Source organism: Papilio machaon, chromosome 1 (assembly GCF_912999745.1).
Source record: "Papilio machaon chromosome 1, ilPapMach1.1, whole genome shotgun sequence".
Lineage (NCBI taxonomy): Eukaryota > Metazoa > Arthropoda > Insecta > Lepidoptera > Papilionidae > Papilio > Papilio machaon.
Window position 1 is genome coordinate 645,160 of NC_059986.1, and position 27,284 is coordinate 672,443.

Consider the following 27,284-nt stretch of genomic DNA (forward strand, 5'->3'; position numbering starts at 1 on the left):
TCATTATTTTAAGTATTACGTTTTAGTTAATTAAAAAGTAAAGTCTTTTCCCAATGTTTCGCAAATTGCGTCTTTTGAATTATACAAACACGAAAAAAAATTACCTTTCCACATTTCTTTTTTCTCTTTAGGCACCTCATCTTCCCGAGATTTACTTCTACAATTTCGTATTAATTCTAATAAGGACAGCAATGTTAAAGTGCATAAAAACATATATACTAGCGTCTCTAACATCGTTTTTATGCAATTAAAACGACAGACGTTCTTACGTTCGCCGTGTTGTCACCGACTAAGAGTAAAAAGTAAAAACGGGCTCAGCCATACCCATACCGGTTGTGTCATGTTGCAACATCTTAATCAACATTGAACTTGAGGTTTTTGCAGATATAAATCTGCTCGAGTAAAAAACATATACCATATGTTTCCAGTATTTTTACTAAGTTATACAAAATATGATATAAAACTGACTCTAATAGATTGTAATATACATTCAGAGCTAGACGAAGAAGTTGGTATTGTTTTGATTAAAACATTGTTATTGACTGACGCCGGCTAGTTTTACCACCGCGGCGTTTTTTTGCTGATGTCATATTTCTGTGTGGTAAGGATGATGCGTGATGGTGTGACCGCAGTAGACCGAGCTGAAACCCACAGACTTGAATCCCAATCGTACCTTGAATCGGTTTTTATTTTGTAGTTCGAAGTATTAAGAAATAACCTTACATCTCGCTGTCCTTGCTAATTTCACAACCAATTTTAATTAACATTTTCTTCGTCTTATTGATTAAGCAATGCATATATTGTGAGAACAGTTATAGCAGTGAAAGCTCGACCCCAATCGTAATCTGAATCAAACTTACAATCTCGCCAGCACCAGCTCTTAGTCCATAATTTTATTTCTTAGACCTGGGGCCGTCAACCTTTGGAATAAAACAAAATTGCTTTGATTTCTTATGAATGAAGGAAAAAAAAAAGTATAACTTGTCTATTGTTTAATTATTTAGTAAAGATGTGTTCTGTAGCGACCTTTTGTAATATAAATTATTTGTAATCAACATGTCTCTTAGATTGTAATTAACACTGATGAACAGTTCACTTTAGTTTTTAGCAGCACATGCATTAAATCAAGGTCATTATTTGACCCTGTTAGACATTGCGTAGCGCAGGTCAATGTTTTTGTAGAAGGCTGCAAAAGCACGTTTTGAACATATAACTTTAGCAGTTTTTAATATTAGCTATTAATACCATACAACAATACATACATACTTAACTTTACTTTGTTCAAAATAATATACAACATTTCCAAAAACTATGCGAAGTGGCTGCCATACATGGAGGTTAAAATATCTTTATTTACAAGATTTAAGAAATGAACGCATTTGGAATGAGTTTTAAGAAATTTACATAGAAATTAGGCTTGCCTAAGTAGTACACTATATCAGCTTAAAAAACAATTTTCGTAAATATGCGTGTGTTTTCCTTAAAAGAATGGCAGAAAACTCGATACCATCATTTTTCCGCCAAGAAAAAAAAATTTAGGCTCTTTTCTGACATTGACACTGTCAGCGAATTGTCACTGTCAGTTAGTTGATTTATCGATTTTATCAAAACAAAGCCATCTTTGTTGAGGTTGAGGCCACAGGTTGAGGCAAAATATCTAAGGAAAAAAACACTACTATGGAGAAGGATCTGGATAAGGTTGTGGATGAAATAATGGCTACGCCTCAAATAAACGGGTGTATAGTTGCCGATCATCAGGGGCTCTGTCTCGCAGCTAAAGGGACAGCTCATGTCGACTCCGCCGGAATTATCGTGGCATTATCAGAGCAGGCGTGTAAAATACAGCCAAATTTGAAGCCTCCTACAATCTGCTTGGAAACGGATAAGAAGTTATGTCTGGTACAGCGACATGGCACTATAACCGGAGCTATTTTTAAACTGAAGACATAAACTATTCTTTTATATTAAGTTTAAATTAATTATGTTTATTTGTAAAAAAATTGTTTGTAATCTTTTAAATATTAATGTAACTTAAATATTTTAAGTATTATGTTGAAATAAAGGCATCATTCAAAGATCATTTAACTATGTATGTTTCAATTTCATTGTAAAATATGCACAAAAGGGTCGACAAGTATGAAATGGATGCAATTCCACATTTCATCTAAGTGTGATGCCAAAGGTCTTGTTTTAGTCCTCTTCACCTTCTAAGCTTTTTCTTATAAAGGAAAGTATAGGAATGGATTGGAGATTTTTCAGAAAAATTTTTATTTCTGTGCATCCACTTAAAAGGTACACACAATTAAAGGTAGGCAACGCGTCTGCAATTGTGGCTTTCAGCAAATGAGGTGGTCTTTCACTCTGCCATCTTGTGATTTAAAAATATACAAAATACCACATTACCTTTGTAAACATAATTATTTATGAAAAAACTGGATTTTTGCTTGCACAAATAAAACTTCATAAATATACTGCTGTGTTGTATTTCCATAAACACAAGTCATTTAACAGACAAAATTAATATTGTTTCATAAAATAACATATAACGGATAGATTCAAAGCTTTATAAGAAAGCAAAATATTTGTGTGACATAAGGTTTTAGATTCTTAAATATATTCATACATTGTTAAGTTAAATTTCAAAGGTTTCAACACATAATGCGGTAATAATATTCATTGGAGTAAGATGAAACAGAAACATCAAGTTGTAACTTTATAAAAGCCTTAAATATTTTTGTTCAATGTTGCAATTTCTATCTCTATCAAGTTTAAGATACACTTACTTAAATCATATTTTAATCTGTTATAAGTTATTTCTGTTTACATAAATTTGCTGTTTATCAGAATACATTAACCCCCTATTTTCTAACCAAATTGTTGGCAGTCTGTTTAATATTTTATTTCTATAATAATTATAAAACAATCACTTTTAATTACTATTTATCAAATCACTTGATATCTCATACGAGGAGTATAGTAGTACTCCGAGGAGTGTAGTATCCGAGGTCTTTTAACATACAAAAATGTCATCGTCATACAAAAACACATGCCAGCGCTTGGTAATATGCAATGCAAATTTTTACCGTATAGTTCCACTGCATTAACAATTCTATGAGAAGATTATGTCTATTATATAAATGATAGGAGATATTATGTTTTCATACAAGTTCTTTGTAAAAAACCCACTGTAAGTATAACTTATGTAAGCAATATATAAAATTACTCAAAATTTGTACAATTTTAAATAACAATACTTTTATTTTAGCATACAATTTTTCGCATAACCTAGAAGAGTATGTGATGGACACTAAGAACTCTCTGCCCCAATACGGGGACTTACAAGTCATACAATTGTCTTATTATTTAATAATTATCATGTTATCTGAAAAATTACTCTATATTTATGTAACAAATCTAAGTAATAGCCTTTATAACTTATGTAACTGCAGCTAAGCTCATACGACTCTAGATAAGCCTAATTTGATAACTCCTGTCTCTAGCGTGACTACAGTTTTATATCTTATATATAAAATTCTCGTGTCACGGGGGTTCGAACTTGAACTCTTCCGAAACAGCTTGACCGATTCTCATGAAACTTTGTGAGCATATTCAGTAGGTTTGAGAATCGGCCAACATCTATTTTTTATACCCCCCTTCCATTTAGTTTTTTTTTAAATGCGCGCAGATGGAGTCGTGGGCGACAGCTAGTATTTCTATATAATATTGCTTGACCAACCCTCACTACTGTGCCAACGTGGTTGACTATGGCCTAGTCACCCCTAACTTTGGGTAGGCTCCGAACCCCTCGGTGAGGATATATAGTGAGCTGATGATGATTGCTGGATTACAGGAACATGTTTACATAATGTTATATTACTTCACAATTATTTCTTATCAATGGGCTTAAAGATTGAGTACATAAAGTTTATATATACCTTTATGCGACAGACATAACAAAATTACATATTACTATGTAAATAAGATGACAAAATTTAGGACATATTTCTAAATTTTATAATTCCTTTTAATGTGTCACAAATATAAGTATATAAATAACTCCATGTCAAAAATAGTGGCATAAAGAACGTAATTTTGCACAAGTTAAACAATCAAAGTTTCCTACCATATAAAAGATAAATTTATAATCAAAACATAATATCAATCATTAAGTCTTCAATTTTCACTTCTTACACATATTAGGCTTGGTATGCACTTGCTTCTTCTCTTCTCTTCTTTATCACAAAAGAAAATTATCAAAGTCTTATATTCACAAAGCCAAAGCACTTATTATATATTAACACTAAATGCACTGTCACATTACAGTTTAGAGTTGTCACATAGGTATTTTAGTAACACATAGTCCAAAATTTTGACTACAATGTCACTCCTATTGACACATAATGTCATCTGACACATTTTAAAAAAAAAAAAATCAGAGACGACTATATGTGTCAATACAAGATTTGTTGTAGTAAAAACCCATAGTAAGACAACCACTAGCATAGCCCACGCTCAGTGCATTGAAGTCCAATAACTGATGCAGACACAGTGGCTGCAGCGCTGTCACACAGCCGCCTTCACCAGGGAGTCTGCAGCCAGCAGCAGCATGCGGAACTGGCGCGACAGCGCATGTCCCGGGTTGGCGGACAGGAAGGCCATCACCTGCTTCTGCAGCTCGCGGAGCACCACCGGCAGGTGCTCCCGTGTTACCGGGTTTGTTGTGTCCAGGTTCATTATAGCTTCCTCCAGGTACCTGCACAAATATGTTATTCTTTTAAATGCAATGAACTTCAGACAGGCCAAATAATCTACTTTTAAGATCAATTATTATTATTTTTCAGTCTGACTTAGGTCAATAGAAGACAGAGTGAGAATTAGCAATGCTTTAAGTTCGATCACTTTGAGAATCCCTGGTTTAAACTAATGTCAAGATGGATCCCTATGCATTTAATTGAATAAGATCTTTTATAATCATAATTTAGTTTGTTTGGTGTGCCTTATCTGTAGTGTGTAATATTTTCTTATATATAAAATGGTCACCTATGTTTGAGCTGCGTGTCTCGCTGCATGTCCGCAGCGAGCTGCTGCACGAGGGAGAGCAGAACATTCTGTTTAAGTCTGCAGGGAGGGCCGAAGACCCGAGCCGGTTCAGCCGCACGACACGCGGCCACCACCAGCGCCAGGTCGGAGGCCGACAGCGCCAGCTGGAACGCGCCGTTCACGTCACCGCTGGACATCAGCGACTGGATCTGAGCCACTTGCATCTGTATACAAATATTATATTAAATCTACATACTTTGTGTTCATTAATTGGACATAATGAACAAAAATTTCTAACTGAATACTGTTTTTTTTTTAATTTCAACTATGAATATCTAAGTTACATTACATATATTAGGATTCTTCAATAATATTATTCGGCTACAAAATATATATTTCTTGTCATTAAAGGACAAATAAATTAAAATAAACTACGGTAAAGTACGGCATGTAATTTTTTTACTTATCGTGGGTTGCTAAGACCAAAATTCCTGTTTAAAACATACTGGTATCTCTGTTAGGTCAAACATAACAGTGATGTCAGTTTTATACAGAGATTTTGGTATCGAAAACCAATAACACCTAAAAGTTTTACTCTACGAAGTAATCAAATACCATTCTAAATAATTTATATACAAATTATTAATTCAAATTCATTAAATCAGTACTCTGACTAGGAATGGCAATGATTCTTGGATGCAGTTTCTCGGAGTGGTGCGATGTGACTTCTGCAAGAAATGTACATATTGAAAACATAATTAACCTTTCAAATTGTATAAGAAAAAAATAGTTATATCTATTTTGTTGTATTCTTTTATTATATTATTGAGATATATATATGTATATATTAGGGTGATTCAAAAAAAATTTTTATTTTAAATTTTAAATTTTTAAATTTTTAAAAATTTTTTTTTTTAACCGATACCCTCTCAAATGTTTCTATTTGATATAAAAAAAATTCTCACCAAACCCGAGCCCTATAGCTCAACTCTAAGGGGTCGCTACTGTTTTTTTATTTTCCCATTTAATTAACATGGGAAAAATCGTTTTTTGTTTTAAATTGAATTTACACATAATTAACGCAATTTTTTATAAAAAACGATTTTATATTCTTAAAGTAGAGTCTTCGAGCTTTCCAAAACTCTATTACAAAGTACAATTATCTTTACATAAAGACTAATTACAGCTATTTAAAAATCACTAAATTTCGAAATTTGAAAAATGCTTGGAATTATTTTTTTTTTGCACAATCCTCAAAATTTTTACTTAAACTATTAGTAAGCATTGAATTTTTATATATTACAAATTTCGAAAATGGTTTTTAGTACGTAGTGTAGGTTGCAGCACACATGATATCAATAAGATAAATGAATTAAGTGTATGATTACAAGTAATCATGGAATATAATTTCATATTTTTTATATTAATAATCTAAATAAAAAATTGAACATGTTCATTTAAGTTAATAGTTTTTTATTAATGATAATTAGAGTACAATGTAGCAGTTAAGATAAATACGCTTTTCTGATATGCTATTAATTTGAATTATTCTGCATTAACAAGTGTTGTTTAAAATAATTCCAAGCATTTTTCAAATTTCGAAATTTAGTGATTTTTAAATAGCTGTAATTAGTCTTTATGTAAAGATAATTGTACTTTGTAATAGAGTTTTGGAAAGCTCGAAGACTCTACTTTAAGAATATAAAATCGTTTTTATAAAAAAATTGCGTTAATTATGTGTAAATTCAATTTAAAACAAAAAACGATTTTTCCCATGTTAATTAAATGGGAAAATAAAAAAACAGTAGCGACCCCTTAGAGTTGAGCTATAGGGCTCGGGTTTGGTGAAATTTTTTTTTATATCAAATAGAAACATTTGAGAGGGTATCGGTTAAAAAAAAAAATTAATTTTTTTTTTGAATCACCCTAGTATATATATATATATCTCTTTACATGTTGTGTGTGTTTGCTTGTGTACTATCGGAGACTCTGGTGGTATTCAACTTTAAAAGTGACAGTCTTGTGAACGTTTCGTAAGCTGAAGCCGAGTTGACGCAGAAACAATGACCAATAGGACGTAGATGTTAAATGTGTTTACGAAAAAGGTCGGTCAAAGATACATAAAAAAAAATATTTTTATCATTATACCATTGATTCCGCAATTTACCATTGATTATATAAACAAAAAAGTAATGAGATTGAATATGGATGGCTATAAAGGTAGAGGAAGGCCAAATAAAGTATGGATAGATTGTGTGAAAGAGGATATGCATAAGAAGAGGGTAAATTCAGATATGACGGCTGATAGAGATGTATGGCGGAGTAGTACATATTGTGCCGACCCTCCATAGGGATAAGGGTAGGTTGATGATGATGCGCAACTGACTGCTACTTTATTGATTATTTTATAAGAAAGAGCGGAATCTTGCAAACTACAAGGAAATTTGTGTAGTTTACTCTAAGTGGAACATCGCGAAATGCCCTCACTGTACATGTCTACATACCTGTCTATCGACGGCGCCGTGTGCGGTCGAGGAGGCAGGTGAGTGAGCTCGAGACACCTGCAGCGCCACACTGCGAGCCTGCTCACGCCACCACGACAGCTCCTTCTCCAACACGCTGCATATACAACATAATAACACACTTAAGTAAATCCTTAGTGTAGATTTTTCATAGTATAACATCCCAAGGAAGTGTCTTATACATCTATATATATAAAAGAAAGTCGTGTTAATTATACTATTTATAACTCAAGAACGACTGAATCGATTTGACTGAAAATTGGTGGACAGGTAGTTTAGAACCAGGAAACGGACATAGGATCATTTTTATCCCGTTTTCTATTTTTTATTCCGCGCGGACGGAGTCGCGGGTAAAAGCTAGTTTAGTATAAAAAAATGTACCTAAGGGTCCTTTTAATTAATTCATACTACTAAGTGATTATTTGACCACTTTTGAGTATGGCCGTAATTAATAATAGCTAAGAATGATTTGTATAGATATGTACCTGTGAGTGACATCCCTCAGGGTGGCGGTGATGTTGGGCTGCGCGGTGGCGGCTGCGAGAGCCTCCGCATGGCGCTCCAGTGCCGCCCGCAGCGCCTCCGCCCCCGCCATACCACCGCGCTCCGCCGCCGCCCGCGCTGCTGACTCCGTTTTTGCTGCGACTGTAGACATTAACAGTGGTAGACGACAGCAACAAAATCAGTTGCATGAGTAAGAAAACTAAATAGAATTAGAGATGAGGTGAAATTCCTGTAAAAAAAAAAGAAATTAGTTTAAACTAATTATGCAACTCACACTCCTTGGTGCCGTTCTGGAAGGCCTGGTTGATCTGTCTGAAGATCTGCGCGTGCGCCTTCTCCATGACAGGCACCACGCTCTCACACAGCGCCTCACGGAATGACTCCCGCACCATCTCAGACAGGGATGTTGCTATTGCGCCACTCAGGCGCTCCATTAAAGTCTACAAAAACACATTTATACAAAAAAAATTACACATAGTAAAGATAGGTCTTAAGAAAAGACTAGGTCTAGTGTAAATGTCGCATTCAAAGTCGTAAATTGATCATTAAGGAATAACTTAGTATAGATTAAGTAAAGTCTGTGAGTACAGTAACTGTTACCTTGCTGGTTGCGAGCTTGTCGATGTTATCTCGCAGCAGACGGTCTGTGGCTGACAACTTGGCAGCCAGCTCATGCTGCAGCGCGTTGGCGAGGGGTTCCAGCGCCCGCGACGCACCCAAACCTGCTGCAGCAGCAGCGCGCTTGCTCGCCGCCTCACCCAGACCGGAGATACGTTCCCAACTACAATATCATTATACATTTTAAATATCTATCATTTATAAGGGAAAAAAGTGTTATGAATTACATTTCAGAATCAGTTTATTATCATATCATTTTAAATTCATAGTGTGATTCAAAATTCTCAATATTTATATTTTATTCTCTTTGAATTTTGTATTCTATAAAATAAAATACCCTTAGCTTACAAACTCTCCTGTCAAAGAGGTGGCATAATGGCCACCGATACCTTTGCCTTTTTGTGTTAAAAAAGACAAAGAGAAGATAAATGCGCGGGAAATGTTAACAAACTAATTTAGTAGTTATTAAAATTTTAGATGGAATTGTGATTGTAAATCTTACTAATATTATAAATGTGAATATTTGGATGTATGTTTGTTTGAAGGTATCTCCGGAACAGCTCAAAATAATCTTGATAAAATTTTACACAGATGAAGAACATAGTCTGGAAGAACACATAGGCTACTTATTAAGTTTTTTATTAATTCTACACAGACGGAGTCGCGTGCGACAGCAAGTATGTACAACGGAATGAAAGCATTTTAGGTATGTATGTATGTATATTACCCGTCAGCCATGGCGGTGTGTATGGCGGCGGTGGTGCGCTGCGAGTGCTCGTGCAGTGCAGCATCCAGCAACTCTCGCGGCGCACGCGCATCCGCACGCAGCGCACGCACCTCGCGCGCCTGCGCACACACCACCTCTGTACACGACAAATACAATACTTTATTATTATATTATATCCACCTGGTTCCCTTTTCCTTAGACTACGAATCCTTATTTTTCTAATATCTACTCAACATATCGACGCTGGAAAGCATAAACGCTGTAACCCTTGAAATCACGAATATGTTTTTCACACGTTAATAATTTGAACCATTATCAAACGATAATGATTTTATTATAGGTTAGCACAAACTACACAACATTGCTAAATACCGCATGCTTGTAGGCGTATCAGCTCACGAGTTATCATTTTTTGGCTCTCCTGTAAAGTTCATACTTTCGGGGTTACAGCGTTTACGCTTTCCAGCGTCGATATACATAAAAGAAAGTCGTGTTAGTTACACTATTTGTAACTCAAGATCGGTCAAACTGATTTAGCTGAAAATTGATGGGGAGGTAGCTTAGAACCAGGAAACGGACATAGGAACTTTTTTATCTTGTGTGGATTTTTTTTATTCCGCGCCGACGGAGTCGCGGGTAAAAGTTAGTTAATTATAAAATATTGTGTGAAAATATATATACAAAATGGATAATGGATAAAAAAAAATTTAGTCGAATAATATTTTTTTCATCCATTATTCATTTTGTTAGTTCTCGTTCGGCTTCATTTAGTTAATTTTGTTACATAGAAAACTTTATTTTATTACTTTTAATTCCACGCGGACGGAGTCACGGGCGATAACTAGTATTAATATATAGATAGCTAGATGATATAAAAACGTACCCATTAATTTATCAATCTTCTGTTCGAGTGCATCAAAGCGTGCTCGAGATAGTTCATCATTGCGATCTATGTGAGTGTGAGTGGGGTTGAGCTGGGTGAGCGGTGCTGTGAGAGTGGTGCTATGAGTGACGCTCAGTGGTGGTAGCGGCGCAGTGGCGCTGATGGCGGCGCTCAAATTGCTCAGTTGGTCTGTGAGAGGCGCAGTCAGACTCTGCCCGCCTTTGTCACTGGACGCCTTGCGCTGGTTGGCTTCCGTTATCTGTTCCAATGATATCTGTGGCCATGTTGTCTCGCTGTCTGAAATCAGTATCAATATATATTTTTTAAATGAGATGAAAAAAAAAAATATTATTTCATATTATGATCAATAATTATATTTATAATGTAATTTTTATAATTTTGAGAGAGGCCTATGCCCAGCAGTGAGCGTAACGAGGCTGAATGGATGGATGGATAATGTAAATAAGTATTAATGTTGTCACTAGAGTGTGAGTATAATGTTTTTTTTCTATTACAAGGTGGCAAACGAGCTAGCAGCCGGAATTCGCCGAAATGGCGAAGCGATCTGTCCATAGACATTCGCAATTACAGATGCGTTGCCTACCCTCATATACGGAGGAAAGGCATAAAAAAGTTAGTTATAATTTTCTTTTTAACCTCAAATACTTTAATAAAAAAACTGATAACACAATTCTTTCTCTCTCTGCCTCTATCTATATATATAAAAATGAATTGCTGTTCGTTATTCTCGCTAAAACTCGAGAACGGCTGAACGGATTTATCTTATCTTAGCCTTGAAATGTTCGTGGAGGTCTAGGGAAGGTTTAAAAGGCGAGAAAAAATTCACACCGCTATTAAGTTTTTTTTTAACTGCGCGCGGACGGAGTCGCGGGCGACAGCTAGTATAATATATAAATAATAATATTTGAATGTAACAAGAAGGGTGGTTACTTGTATGAGTCAGTTTGTCAGGTGGTGAGTTTCCGTGTGCGCTGTGAGAGTTATAAGCATCAGGAGCAGGGAAGAGTTGCTCCGCAGCATCCTCCTGCACTCTGCACTCCTCCGACACAGCACTTGTACCCTCCTCCTGCGCACACACACATACAATCATATACACTTATCTTACTAATATTATAAATGAGAATGTTTAGATGGATGGATGAATGGATGTTTGTTAGAAGATATCTCCTGAAAAACTCAACGTATCTTGATGAAATTTGGTAAAGTTGTAGAACATAGTCTGAACACATAGGCTACTGATTATGTTCTTTTTTTAATTCCGCGCGGACGGAATCGCGGACGAAAGCTAGTATCATGCAAAGGTTTTGATGTATGGATAAATGTTTGTTAAAAAATATGGAAATTTTCAACGGATCTCTCTGAAATATATGCAAGTCTTAAAAACTATGAGACATACCATATCCTCTTTGTAATATGTCTGTTCGTTGTGTGACATGATCTGCTGCACCTCCAGACTGGGGCTGGAGCCACCAGACGGAGACTTCACTTCAGCACCAGTTATCACCGCTTCCTCTGGACCTGATCACAATTAAACAAAAAAAATTATATGTTTTTCTAACTTTGATTTTGTGAGTTCTAACATTGTCAAAGCATTTGTATCAACACCTTCTCTCTGTCATTCTATTGAAAACTCACTCACTCATTCTTCTCTCTTCTCACTCATTCTATTGAAAAAAATAGACAACAATATTTGAGTATACAAATTTCTAAAATTGTTATCTGTCTGTATAACTTTCACTTATAATATTAACCATTAGTTGTTGGCAGAGATTTATTGACATCAGGAGTAGCAGACAATGGTGGGTCATCCTCATCCCGCTTGCCCGGGGAACTGAAATTATACAATTTTAAAGTTTAACCTTTGACATTCTTTCCTGTAAAGCTGTCAATTAAAACGTCCCTTATTCAGGAGTCATCGATTATGAGATACTAATAATAAAAATTCAACTTATTCCGCAATCTATAAATTTCAATATGGCAACATTTTTTTCTATAACAGTACTAGGCTGTTACATTTTTCAATTTCAAAATATTATATATATCTTTTATATGCTTATATAATAAAAATCCAATAAATATCTTAGAAATAATCACTAACAGTATAGTATTTGTGTCTACCTGAAAGCATCCGGTGTCATAAGGTTGAGCTGTGGTGGTATTGGAGGTGGTGACTCCACACGTTGTCCCATCAAGCTGCCCGGCTGTGTCTATAATTAAAAAAAAATGTCATTTGCCTACTATGACATAGTCAATTTTAAAGATCAAATCTAAACATAAGTCAAGTTTACGAATTGTCATTTATAAAAATTCCTGTCTTTTTCTATCATAATTAAAAAAATATGCATTTTTTCCTAAAAAAAAAAAAAAGTTAACTTTGTATACATTTAGTTCAGTTGGATATTCAAGGTTCTTACCTGACTCCTCATGAGTAGGTTCTTGAGCTGCTGACTCTGCTGCTGCAGGATGGTGGAAGGTGCGGGTGCGGGAGCGGAAGGCGCCGCCTCCTCCAGACCCACGCCCATGTCTACACCCATCTCCTCACACTCCGCAACCATACCTAAATACATCAGGTATACTCAGGCTCACTATACATCTCCACTGAGGGGTTCAGAGCCTACCCTAAGTTAGGGTTGACTAGGACATAATCAATCACAGTCAAGTGCGGGTTGACTTAAAACATATCATTGAATTTCTTCTCAGATATGTGCAGCATCACGATCGTGTGATCGAAAAACACATTAGTACATGGCGAGATTCGAACCTAGGACCTACAGATTACAAATGCTTAACCCATGAGCCACCAACGCTCATTTTACTTACACTTTTTTAAATAAAAAAGCTAAACAACTTTCTATACATGATATATGTATGGTTTATGTATACTCGCACGCAAACAAACACGCATATTTCTATTTTTGTATAATGAAGTGACTGACCGTGGGAGAAGTCCCCTGGCGGAGTGTAGACCAGCTCGCCTTCCTGCAGACCCTTGGGCTGCACGATGTAGAGGCGCAGGGAGACGCGCCGTCCACCACCACCACCACCACCACCCCCACCACCGCACTCCCTCACACCTTCATCCTGGAACAACGGATTACTGATGTACTTATATACAAAATTGATAATTTTGTCATCTTTGTTGAATACATAAATAGAAAAAGACCTCTCTTTCAATATGTAGAAATAGAATTAGTTATCTATATATATAAAAGAAAGTCGTGTTAGTTACTTATTTATTTATTTATTTATTTATTTATCTACATACACAACAGCTTAAAATTATCTTAAAATAGTAATAACAGCGGAAAGAATACATACAAGTGATAACTTAGCTAATAGTGTGTATAACGACATTATAAGTAGCCAAAATGATAGTGTAAGAACAGACATTATACATTACTTTATACCTGTGACTTATGTTATATTAATATTACAAATAATTTTGTTTTTAAAGTTCTTTTTTGATAAGTGAAAAATATCTATATTATTAAAGTTTTCATTATAAAGGTGAGGTAATCTGGTTAATATAGAATTTTTTCCATAGTTTGTTCGGTGATATGTTGTATAAAATAATACGGTATTTCTAGTACGTTTTTTAGGAGTGCAAAATGTTATACGGCTTAGTAATGTTGGATGATCTAATTTATGTAAGATATCGTAAAGTAAACCCATATCTAATAGGAGCCTTCTATCAGATAACGGTAGTAATTTAAAGTGCTTGCAATCCTCCCGGTAAGTGGAACGTTGCCTATGACATTTAAAGTTGAGAGATTTCACAAATTTCTTTTGAACATGTTCAATGGTGTCAATATAGATCATATACTGCGGAGACCAAACTGAACAACAATATTCTAGGAGGCTTCGGACGTAGGCGTAGTAGACGACTTTAAGGGCAAAGGGGTCACTGAAAGGTTTGCAAGTACGAGCGATAAAACCGAGGTTACGATAAGCATTATTTCGGATATATTCTACGTGCTTTTGCATTACCATTTTAGAATCGAATATAACACCAAGATCGCGAATTTCGTCAACTCGTTCTACAGCCACGTTTTCGAATTTGTAAGGGTATACAATAGGGTCCTTCTTCTTCGTAAAGCTTATACAGTGACACTTCTTAATATTGACGGATATTCTGTTTTTTATATAATAATCATATAGTGAATCCAAGTCCATTTGTAGCAATTTGCAATCGTTAAGATTACTTATTGTCATGTATATCTTAGTGTCGTCAGCATACATCAAGTGTTTCGCATTCTGTAAACATTTGTCTATATCATATAAGTAAGCACAATAAAATAAAGGTCCAAGGTGTGAACCCTGGGGCACACCGGAAGGGATTTCGATGTAGTTGGATCGATGACCGCCAATGGTAACAGCCTGGGAACGATTTTTCAGGTAAGACTGTATCCACCTGAGAAGATCTCCATGGATTCCTAGCTTGTTAAGCTTGTATAGTAGGATGGCGTGATCTACACGATCAAATGCCTTTTCAAAGTCTGTGTAGATCACGTCGACCTGACCAGAGTGCTCCATACCGTTAAAAATATCATCAGAAAATATAGCAAGATTAGACGTAGTAGAACGTGATTTCCAGAAACCATGCTGGTTTTCTGAAATACCTTGTTTTATAATGGGATAAATCCTTCTGTAAACAAGTAGTTCCATTAGTTTACTTAGTGTTTTAAGGATGGAAATAGGACGATAGTTGATAATTAAATTTTTAAGGCCCTTTTTATAAACTGGTACAATATTAGCCTGTTACACTACTTATAACTCAAGAACGGCTGAATTGCTTTGACTGAAAACTGGTGGGTAGGTAGTAAGCTACCTAACCTAATCAGGAAACGGACATAGGATAATTTTTACCCAGTTTTCTACTTTTTTATTCCGCGCGGACGGAGTCGCGAGTAGAAGCTAGTTTTTGATAAAAACAACCAACAAATTTCCGCCTTAAATAGATTAATATTAAACCAACGACTATATTTACATCATGGTGAAGTTCAAATTCATCTGGAGAGTCACCGTTCTCGCCGCTGGAGGTGCTGCCTAGGAAGGGATCCTCGCAGCCTGATTCACACTTCACCACCTCCTCCTCTGAAAATTTTGGCCATTACTATGTCTTTATCAAGTAAATAACATCCATCTAAATACACTTTCAAACAAAAATAACATCTATTAATAACTACTCCGGGCCGAAATGACTTAACCCATTATCCATCACAAGGCCATTTATAAATGCCAAAGTTTAAATGGATGGATGTTTGTTAGAAGGTATCTCGCTAAAATATGACATAGCCCTGCCAAGGATTAACAGGAGGGTAACTAGGAGGTTGCTTCAATTAAACAAGGCACAACTACGGACAGTTGTGGCTGCCATCACTGGACATGGCAATTTTAATAAACATTTGTTTAATACAGGTATTACGGACAGCCCCCTATGCAGAGCGTGCATGGGTGACGAAGAAACAGCATCCCACGTGATACTGCACTGCCCAGCAGTGCAAGAGTACAGGGTAAAGCATCTCGGATCGCCGAGAACACTCCCAGAGATCACCGACAACATCAAAAGGTTGCTGGGATTCTTTGGAGAGTTGGGTTAGCTGGAGTGAATCCAGATCCTGCTCACACGCAAAATACGCGCTAGCCGTGGAGTTGCGGAAAACGAGCCCTTACAACTAACTATGGGATAGATATAGAACATAGTCGGTAAGAACACATCGGCTGCAAATTAAGTTTGTTTTTTATTCCTTGCGGACAGTGTCACAGGCGAAAGCTAGTTTATTTAATAAATGATTAAAAAATCAAGAAGATATCTTACCAGCATCCACAATACAGAAACTTAACACAGGATATGGCAACAGGAACTCGGAGATGCTCTTACAATAAGCCATGGCATCGTTCACATCACTTGCCATGCTCAGAACATACAAACTCCTGGCCTTGAAGTCTGATAGTAACAAATAACTTGAACTGTAGTCTAACATGGCCTTCAGACCTAAGGTAGGTTCACCGTTGATAGTCGGTGAGAATGTTATACTCTGCAGACAGTTCCATGACTTGCAAGACCAGACCTTGATCAATGTGTTGTTGTCCGCACCAGTTATTGCAAACTTCCAGAATTGTACGCTGTAACATACATATTAAATGTAGCCTTACTAATATTACAATTGCAAAAGTTTGTATGGATGTTAACAAGTAGTTCCGGAACGACTGTACGGATATGGATGACATTTATCACAGCATTAAAAATATGTCTGAAATAGATCTGTGAAAAATGTACTTACATAAGTAAGTCAATCTTATTAATATTATAAATACGAATGTTTGAATGGATGGATGGATGGATGTTTGTTTGAAGGTATCTCCAGAAGAGCTGCATGCATCTCGCTGAAATTTGGCATAGATGTAGAACATAGTCTGTAAGAAATCATAGGCTACTAATTCCGCGCGAACGAAGTCGCGGGCAGCAGCTATAACTTCAAAAAGATAAACACAAACAAACAATACATAGTAAAAACAACTCACTCGGTGTTGTAGTTCTTGTGATTGTCGAGGAAGAAGAGACAGCTAACAGGCTTGCCATCGTGCGGCTGCCACTTGTGCAAGCAGCGTAGGTTGCTATCATTCATCATGTACACCTATATACATAAAAAAAACATTATCAAGTATAGTTCTTTTCAAATATCTTGGCGGCTCGAGGTCATGTGAGTAGTGCCCTTCCCCCATCCTCCCTCCATCCCTTAGATGTAGTAACAAATTACTGCTCAGAAAACTAAAATTGTGTTCTGAGCAGCGACTCGCTCGAAGTTACTATACCAGCATCTAAGAGACTTGGATAGACATACCTGGAAGAACATAACATATCCATCAGCAGCAGCTGTGGCGAGGGCGGTGCCGTCCGGTGAGAAGGCTGCGGCCAACACGGGAGCGCCATGTTCACCAGCCGCACGAGCACCTCCACCTTCCAGCGCAGCACGAGCGCTCGCGCACCTCTCCAGACCACCGCTCGCTGACACCGTCTTCATGTTCCACATGCGAGCTGAAAATACACATTGTGACACAGAACTGAACAGAATTTTCGCTTCTGTTTCAGTAGATTTCTATAATAGTTGCGGTCACCAAATTGCACATTGACATAGTTACATGTTCCTAGAGTCACACTCATGGTCAAAGAGTCTCGAGATAGAATTAAATACTATAAGTTCAAAAATGATTATGCAATTTTTTTTTATATCAAAAGCAGGCAAACGAGCAAACGGCCACCTGGATTCGCGGAAATAGCTAGGCGACCGTTGCCCATAGACATCCGCAAATGCTGATGCGTTGCCTTCATATAATCAACAGAGATGGGGATGCACAGAAAGAGGATATTTCCCCTTCCTATGCGTCCCCTCTTCTGCCAAATCCATTTCTAATAAGAATAGGGTGGGAAGGGAAAGAGGACTAAAATTAGTCCTCCAGCACCACACTCATCAGACTGTACGCGCAATTCAACTTGACACCTGTCTTCTGTGTGGTCCTGGTATTTCACCGGTCGACCTGACCCATTTGTGTACCCAACAAATATTTTTGTGCAGTATCTACCACTGTTAAATGCAAATGTTTCAATCAGATTTAAAACCCATAAATACCAGAAATAGCTGGATCAATTTTGACAGGACTTTTATTGGAACATAACTTATATGTGTGGGAGATATTCTACAGTTGCTAGTTTAAAATAATGTATGTTTTAAATATGAATCAAGTTCAGTAACATATAATGAATTATTCAACTCACCAACATTCCCGTGCGTGGTGAGCAGGAGTCTAACAACATCGTCATCAGGAACCTCATCTTCATCATCAGGGATGTACGGGCACCACACCACACGGTGGGTACTACCACCAACACCAGTGTCCTCTCGCACTTCCACCACCAAAGTCACTCTATAATATTAGAACAACTTATAAGTTCCCAGTTAGGAAATAAAAATGTAATTAAAGGAAAAATTTAATAATTTAAAACTTTTGTATAAGATTACATTTAGATTTTTTAATAATCTTTATCAGTTTTTATTTTAATAATAAAATTCTTATCATCAATACAATATTACAAAACTAGTTGTCGCCCGCGACTTCGTCAGCACGGAATTAAAAAAAACGTAATAAGTACCGTAGGTGTTTAACCAGACTATGTTCTACATCTGTGACAAATTTCATAAAGATCAGTTGAGCCATTCCTTAGATACCTTCAAACAAGCATCCATCCATACATCCATCCAAACATTCGTATTGATAATATTAGTAAGATTATGCTTACTTGAGTCCACTATCAGTAAGTTCAATTTCATGGACATAAAAGTTGCCCATTTCGTCAATACACGCCAACACAACTTGATTTTGAATATGTGCAAAAGCCAAATCTTGAACCTGCAAATAAATAGTATATTATTTATTATATATATTGCCTTGTACATAAGAAGCCATAGATGTTGAAGAAAATGGACATGGACATTTTAGCCAGTATTATTTTTTATCAAAATAAAAACTAAATATTTTGGCCAAAAATTTACCAACATTTTTTTTAATATACTATTACTACTAGGGGTGACACAGTAACCCGAAGTGGACCTTGGCATCCAACAACTTGTGGAAACTTTTGTTGACGTTTTTTAATATATTATAATAAATTATAACTTTATACCATTACCATTGTTTATTCCATAAAACTTATATATTAAACATCCCAAAAAAATCAACTTCACCATAAAACCGCTGACCAAAGACTAATAAAACTCACCTCTCCCTTCATCCCTTTAATTAAAGTTCGTCTATCAGTTCCGGGCTCTGGACTGTAGACCACTCTGACCATACCATTCCATGTGCCCGGATTAGCTGGGTTGGGAGCTGTAAAATAAAAACAGTCAACTAAGTCCTACACTTTGATGAGCAGAGTGACTATTTTACTCTATTTTATAATAATACATTAAAGTTTGAAGTAGAATTAAGAAAAATTACCTTTACTTGTAATTAAAAAAAAAAAACTTATTGCAAATTACCTATGACTTAAAAAAATATTTCATCTGTATCTTTTAACATATCTAAAGGACTATTTTAATACTCACCTTTAATAGAATAAGCTAAATACTTCCCACCAATGTGCACAGCTAGCAGCTGACCAGGATAAAACTTAGGCTCCCAGTTGTAGTCCACAAGATTCTTGAGCTTCACTTTAGAGCTGCCATGATTGTGGTTACCAGCATTGGTGGTAACAATGACTTCGGAGGCATAGACTTCAGAGCTGCACACTCCATCGCCTTCCGAAAAAGAACTGTAACATGCAAAAATACATATTAAGCGTAGTTTTACAGGATAGAAATAACAAATAAAAAGTTTTAAGGAACTTTTGAACCACTTTTTTGGTTTTATGAAACCTAAATCAATCTTTCAAACCAATTTCATTTCACTTTTATTTTAAATACAAATATAATAGTACTTAATAAGGCAATAAAATTACTTATATGGAAATAACCAACTTCAGCTAGTTTTAACAGGAATTGATAGTTTATTCATCATTCTATATCAGAATAACATAGGAACAATTTCTAAACGGAGTTTTGAAAATGTAAAAAATTTAAAGGAAAAGTAGTTGATGAAAATTATGTTCAAAGTCACTTACATCGTTTGAGTTGTGTCTGATAACTTTGGAAGTATCGAAGTCGGTTGCATTTTTACACAGTTTTTTTAAACTATACACATATGTAACAAAAAATTAAAACTTCACTGAAGAATAGCTATTGTACTAGAAAAATTAAGTAGAATAGAAGAATTATAAATTTATAAATGCTCGAATGACTGACTGAAGCCGACCGACATTTGGAAAATGCGTTTTGGTCTATTGTAAAATGCTGCTCCTGTCAAAAATAATTTACGATAAACAATAATCATTTATTATATTATGAGACACCGAGTCGTAAAAATCTTAAATATTAACAATATGTTAGTATTTTAATTTTATTTGTATGTACGTTACAAGAATAATTTTGACCTCGTCATACAAAAGAAACTTTTTGATGTTATTTAAATTAAATAGTAAGCAGTTTTTAACGAAAAATTAACTAAAAAAACAATTAGTGACAATTCTAGCTCGTAGTAATAAAGTTAAAATTTCCAATAATGCGTTTTGATATTGTATTTACGAAAGCTTGGATTTGAAACATCTGTAATCGGTTCATTTACCTTGTCTCGTCTGACAGTTGACTTGTCAGAGCAAGGCAGTGAATTGATTTTTTCGAAAATGGTAAGAACTTTTCATATTCTTATTATATTCTTGATTATTTACTTAAAAACAGCTATAGCAATAATGTGTGTTATAATTATAGTCGTTTGCGGACAAGATTACTATGCTGATGACGCGCCCGGGCGGCGAAAATGCCCAAAAAGACGATGTCCCTTGGTGGATGCGTTACGCTGGAAGAGGTTTAGGCACAGTTGGCAGTTTAAGTATGTATTGTTTTACAATATTTTTGTCCTGACCCTCTTTTCTTCTTTCTTTTTGTCATAATAAATTCTCACTTAATTGTATAATTGTTATCTTATCAAAGTGGGTGGAATCCAAACATTTCTATTATTAACAATATGTCGAATTTCTCGAGATGGACACAAGACTTTCAGTGCTTTCAATAGTTTCTGCACGCAGATGGACATATTTAACAATAATCAGATATATATTAAGGAAGTTTTTATACAAGATATTTAACACATATTTCTTAGTGATGAGGATAAGTATGACAGTAACTTGTATCTAAAATAAGTTGACTAGATTAAGTTAAGTCGTTACATTAAATAAATTACAATATTAAAAAATATACATATGGATTATGTATATATGTAAATTTTATGCCAAAAATAATTCTTAAACTGTATCTAAGGGGAAATAACTAGTTGGTGATTATATTAGTATATGTTGGTAAATCTGGTTATGTAAATGGAGATTACCTTATTTTATATTAAACAATCATCTTAAATTTTGACAATCATAAAATGGCATAGACAGTGCATTTCATATTGCCCTACTTGACTTGGATAATTCTTCCAGTTAATATCTGTATATATTAATTCAATCCAATAATTCAATTGGATTTCAGTTTCCTGGCTAAAATAAACATTAGTTAGTGGAAAAAATTGCATTTTATATAGCTTGTAGAAGATAAAAAAAACAATCTCGAATGTAGTGTCAATTGTATAATTTTAGCCATATTGTCAAAAAATTTACAACTGAACAAATCATTAACCTGACAATTTATAAATTACACATTAATTGTTAAGTCATTTTTTGACTTCACTTTTCTCTGATGATTTGTATAAAAACCTTGTCTAATACAAATCATGTTTTGAAATTGGCTGGTGATGCAGATCTTGATTGTGTATCATCTCTCTGTTTGGGATTAATACTTGTTTTTTTTTTAAATGAACTCATGCTAATGTTAATATAATTGACTTATATAGATTTATGAAGCACCATGCTTTGTCTGTGAAGCATTATAAAAATAATGGTAGTGGTAAATCAGTTTTTTACAAACTTTACATTAAAAATTGTGTTAAATTGAGACACTGGTTGATGATAGTATGTTGCCAGTTGCTTTTTATTTTTAATTAATAAAATGTGAAAAACATGAGGTTTTTTAACCAACATCCAACATACACTTTTCAAATATGATAGAGCTAAAAAACCGCGTTTCCTAATTTAGTGTTGTTTGTTAATTAAACACTCGTTCCAAATTTGTTTAGTGTCATGATAAGCATTGCTCTTGTTGGAGACAAATTTGTGCATACAATTTATGAAATTGTGAATTTTTCTTTCATATGTAATACTTAATACATACATATAAATAAAATTAGAGTGTCTATGTAATATAGAAAGAAAAAAATCATATGATGTCTCTGATAACGAAAAACCAATTTTTTTATTCTTTGGCTGTCTATCCGCAAGGTCGTTGTTGTTCCGGATAATCTCTGGAACGGCTGGACTGATTTTGACTGGACTTTGACGGGACGATAGCTGATACTTTTTTTAAACTGCGCTGACGAAGTCGCGGGCGACCGCTATTCTAAAAGAAATAATATGTAAAGCCAAGAAAGTGTTGATATCGTACGGTTACATTCTTATCAAATTACATTGAATGGAAAATGCGTGTACACAAGAAAGATTATATCTTAATTAATTAAGAACGGCTTAACTCACGTGCGATCGTAAGGTGACGGCACCGACTAGTTTCGGACCCGTCGGGGGTCCATCTTCGGGTCCATCTCAGTGCACTGAGAATGCGAGACGCGACGCGACCGCGAAGTCCTCAAAATACACACTCGCCCTGGACCCCCGGACCCCCGACAGATGGACCCCCGACGGGTCGACAATCAAACGTGTAACTCACGTGCCGTTCTTAATTATTTTTTTTTAAATATACATTTTTTGTAAGAGTCAAATATATTCTAACAATTTTAAGGTAATTTTTTTTTATGTTATTTGTTATTACGTGTTATGTATTTAATTTTCGTTTGTCATCCGATAAACGAATCGCATAATCTTATTAATATAAAAAATGCGAAAGTTTAGATCGATGGATGGATGTTAGTTGGTATCTCCGGAACGGCTCAACGGATCTTTGAAATTTGGAACAGATTTAGAACATATAATTTTGTGTAGACGGACCCGCTGGCGACAGCTAGTAACATCATGTATCCAACCAACACAACTCACGCCTGTAACCCAGAGGGGTAGGAAGAGATCACGCACTTCCATTTGGCGTGGCCAAACTATCACCTTTAAAAAAATCCGTGTTGAGTGTTGCATGTTTAGGTTGACCATTTGTTATTTTATAGTATTATGTATATATTTTAGTTATAAAGAAAACCTTGTATCGCCGTCTTTTACTAATTTCACTGATATAATGATAATTTTAAAATTGCTATCACATGTCGTGCCATCAGCGTAAGTTATTAGCAGTTACCATTTCTGCTTCGTAATGCAATATAGAGTTATTACAACATTTTACAACGACGCAGTTACTCAAACTTATTCGTTAATGTTGACCCAGTTTGGATTGTTCACTAATGGACTATTAATTTTTAATTACAATTAATCTATAAATCTTAACGTGAGTTCTCACTTTGAAAAATATACTGTACTAGCTGTTACCCGCGACGCTGTCCGCGTGAAAAAAAATAACTCGGTAGACTATGTGTTCTTCCAAATTATGTTCTACAACCGTGCTAAATCTCATCAAGATCCGTTAAGCCGTTTTGGAGATACCTTCAAAGAAACATCCATCCATGCATCCGTTTAAACATTCGCATTTATAATATTAGTAAGAAGTAAGATATCTCTTTTTCGATCGTGTAAACTCAGGGTTAAAATGTATATCGTCGGTATTTTGATAAGTGGTACATTATTTTTAACTCAATACCTTGAATGATTAACGCGATAAAATGTTAAATTTTCTAGTTTAAAATGCGTTATCAAACAAGTTTAATGCGCAGACGTTTCTTACACACATCTAAAAAGTCTGATGTAATATTAAATGGCTTTAAATTAATGTAACAAAAAACATATAAGTTCAAAAATTTTGGTTGAAATAAGCTATCTTCAAACACAAGATTGCGCCAATCGCCTAATGATTAGGGTTATGTACATTCGATTACGTGGTCGCGACTTCGAATCCACGTTACACTTTACACGGTACGTTTACAGTCGCCATCCTGCTGGGTGTGTTTAACTGCCTGGGTCTGCTGACGCTGAACGTGCCTTGCATGCTCGCCGGCATCTGGCAGATGCTGGCCGGCTTCGTGGTGATAGTATGTGAGGCGCCTTGCTGCTGCTTCTGCATCGACTATGTGCAGGCCCTTTCCGATAAGGTGGAGACAAGGCCCTACTGGAACAAGGCAGTGTTATACGTAGGGTAAGTCATATTAACAGCAACTATTATACTGAAGTTTGAAATTAATGCTTATCCAGAATATATAATGTTAAGTGATGATAATGAAGATCTAAAAATTGTATTTACCAATCTGAGTTTAGTTCCTTTAGTCATAAAAATGGAAATTAACAAATTGGATATGCCTGCACCTTATTTACCTATATATAGAAATAGTAACAGTAACTCGTATCTACGAATGATTGTGGGTAAAAGAATAAATGAAGATTGAAATAGCTTTATTTAGTTTTTACAAGAATTAAATCAGCTGTTTCACGGGTAGTAAAATCTTTAACTTGCTTATATGGTGTATGGTGTTGCAGACTGGCGTTGCCGCCTTTCTTCCTGTGCTTCCTAAGCCTCAGCACGTGGTTCGGCAGCGGAATGATCTTCGGCACCGGCGTCATCTACGGCATGATGGCGCTCGGCAGGAAGTCAGTATATTCATCTACCTTTTACATCTTAAGGAATTATTGGACCTGCGTGAAGTTGGTTTCTTTGAACTATAATACGCGTACAGTCGTAAAAAAATGTACATTTCAAACACGCATCTACACATGTTTTACTTTCTCTGTGTCTGTACTCGTTTTCTTCAATGTAGCTGACTTCATTCTGGTCAATTATGTTAACTAATAATATTTTGTTTGGGTGTGTGTTTGTCTTTTTTATATTACTTGTAATGAATTTGTAATATTATTAATTAAATTAATACTCTAAGTGATATAACAATTTTTTTTAATGATATAGGAAGAGACTGAATTAATAAGTAATGGGCAAAAAAAATCGCTTAGTAACTTCATCAGTAGAGTTGTCGTTTTAACAAATTAATGAATAAAATGATAAATAGCTGTTTGTAACTTGTTAATAATTCGGATAAACGCTTAAAATATGTGAGTGTGAACACTAACCGAGGGTGTGGGTTGTGCTTGCGCGCGGGGGCAGGGGCTCCCGCGACGACATGGCGGCCATGGCGGCGGGGGGCACGCCCCCGGGCGCTCCGCTGGCGGCAGACCACAGCGTCACTCTCATGGAGGACCCCGACGTCTGGCGCCCTAACTAAAGGCAAACGCCCTTAACCTTTCACGCTAACCAAATCATTATGCACGATACAAAACTAAATATTTTAGTTTTTTTATTTATGTTCTTTTTGTTTCTCTGTGTTATTTATTCCTTTGTTTATGTGTTTTTATGCTTTTTGGTGTTTTCTTAACAATATAAGAATACTTATTTACTTTCAATAGTGGCTATTTGTTATCTATATTCCTTTATTATGTTAATATTAAGCTTTTCTATGACAGCTATATATATATATCTCTCACTGTTTAATTAAGAGTTAAATGTCCTCTACCTGAATAGATTGCATGGCCTCGAAAACTATCATTTGCTAAATATGAACATCGTCGATCTTTTTATGCGAGATAACGTATAACAAAAATTTTTATTTTACGTTATTTTGTACATATTTTTTAATAGTTCCACTACATTTGTTTTACTAAGGTAGACTTTGGGTAGTATATGTTCAAAGCGAAGTTTTAACCTCGCAGTATGTAATATTTTGATGTATAGAGCGTCAGCCGAGGAGATGAGGACGTCTGCGGCGAACCTGGAGGCTGGTCTGGGCCAGCCGAGCTCAGCGCCGCGCGCCAACCTCGTCGCCAACGAGCAGCCCGTCTCCTTCACCGGACTGCCTCTGCCTCTGCCCAACTGACCAAATACACGGTAACTTGCCCTATCTTCAATGTTCTTAACCCTAAAGTTATCGTCTCCCGAAATGTTTCAATGTCAAATATATCAGAAATAGTTTGTGCGTGTAATTTTTATGTAAAATCAATACAGTAATTTATTTATTCAGTCCAAATCATGGATAATCTGGTGTTGCTTTAAAAGATGATAAAAGAAAAAAGTTTTAAATGGCAACACAATGACAATGTCAATTATTTGACAAAATTATTAACCAAAAAAATAATAATAACTTAAAATATATTTCGATCAATGTGTGAATAAATTTAAAATAAATATTTTACCGCCAAATTTAATATATTCTGATATAATATTGCCATTAAATAAATGGTGTCCTCCATTAGTGTTGCAATTGTTTAAAAAATATACATTAAAATATTTTTAAATCCTGCTCGTAGATAGTAATAATTATTTAATACGTTTATTTTTAATGTAAATTAAATATTTATGCAATTATATTAATAATTAATTAATCATAGGTAAAGGCGTAGCATAGATGTTATTATAGAATATTAAAATAAGATTGTTACCTATAACCACAGAGTAGCTAAAATATAGATAAAATATCACATAGTTACAAAAAAAACTAAAACATTAACGTTATTTTCAATGTTTGTAATAATTAATAAATTAAAATATCGTTAAACTGTTCTGAATATTTTTCTTTGTAATATTTTATCTATACAATAAATAAATATGAAAAAATAAAATTACAGCAGATTCTTATTATACAATTTGACCAAATCCGGTTATAGAGCCTAGGAAATGCTACTTCTTTTTTAAAATATATTGTTAATATGTGTTAACTATTTCGTTAGGTTATGTCCGAGTTCTCTGCCGTTCACTAGACATATATATATGTTACTCTTGCTTATGGTTGTAAATTATGTTTCATTAACGCCTGGCCGCTACTATTTTTTTTATCATAATTACTAGAAAAAAATTAAATCAATAAAATCACACAGAATATATAAAATTATCGAGATTTTCTCGCGGTTTTGTAACTTACGACACGTTAGTGTAAACATAACCTAAAATTCTACAAATTAAAATTTTAGGTTAGGATGAGTACTCACTGCAGTGATTTGATTTAAAGAGCGCGGGAAACATTGCCAATATAATGTGTAAACACCTTTATTATATAACCTAATTTCATTTTACGTCCATATAATTTATAAATGTTTTACATATTTATGCATTAATTTTGATAAGATTACATTCTTCCCATGTAATTATTTACACTTTAATATTGTGATATTTGTTTTGACGTATCCTTT

At 35.0% G+C, this 27,284-nt stretch overlaps 3 protein-coding genes across 3 annotated transcripts; 2 read left to right on the top strand and 1 right to left on the bottom strand.

Annotated features, from left to right (window-relative positions):
• Positions 1 to 1,563: 1,563 nt before the first annotated feature.
• LOC106712797 (ragulator complex protein LAMTOR5 homolog) lies at positions 1,564 to 1,987 on the top strand. Its single transcript, XM_014505440.2, has one exon. It carries the CDS (start codon positions 1,678 to 1,680, stop codon positions 1,948 to 1,950), a length of 273 nt encoding a protein of 90 aa, XP_014360926.1. The 5' UTR covers positions 1,564 to 1,677; the 3' UTR covers positions 1,951 to 1,987.
• Positions 1,988 to 4,450: 2,463 nt separating this feature from the next.
• On the bottom strand, positions 4,451 to 20,162 carry LOC106712740 (enhancer of mRNA-decapping protein 4). The gene is made up of 23 exons (XM_045679098.1): positions 19,974 to 20,162; positions 19,420 to 19,625; positions 19,095 to 19,201; positions 18,615 to 18,724; positions 18,093 to 18,241; positions 17,161 to 17,354; positions 16,841 to 16,953; positions 16,134 to 16,441; positions 15,303 to 15,409; positions 13,252 to 13,396; positions 12,730 to 12,872; positions 12,434 to 12,522; positions 12,067 to 12,146; positions 11,712 to 11,833; positions 11,246 to 11,381; positions 10,295 to 10,591; positions 9,412 to 9,547; positions 8,667 to 8,847; positions 8,341 to 8,506; positions 8,048 to 8,207; positions 7,545 to 7,659; positions 5,041 to 5,264; positions 4,451 to 4,753 (listed from the first exon to the last, which is right to left on the bottom strand). The coding sequence occupies exons 1-23, from the start codon at positions 20,021 to 20,023 to the stop codon at positions 4,564 to 4,566; spliced, it is 3,528 nt and encodes a 1,175-aa protein (XP_045535054.1). The 5' UTR covers positions 20,024 to 20,162; the 3' UTR covers positions 4,451 to 4,563.
• Positions 20,163 to 20,540: 378 nt separating this feature from the next.
• LOC106712811 (calcium channel flower) lies at positions 20,541 to 26,274 on the top strand. Its single transcript, XM_014505459.2, has 5 exons — positions 20,541 to 20,594; positions 20,677 to 20,797; positions 24,045 to 24,252; positions 24,591 to 24,701; positions 25,834 to 26,274. The coding sequence occupies exons 1-5, from the start codon at positions 20,592 to 20,594 to the stop codon at positions 25,973 to 25,975; spliced, it is 585 nt and encodes a 194-aa protein (XP_014360945.2). The 5' UTR covers positions 20,541 to 20,591; the 3' UTR covers positions 25,976 to 26,274.
• The last annotated feature ends 1,010 nt before the right edge of the window (positions 26,275 to 27,284 follow it).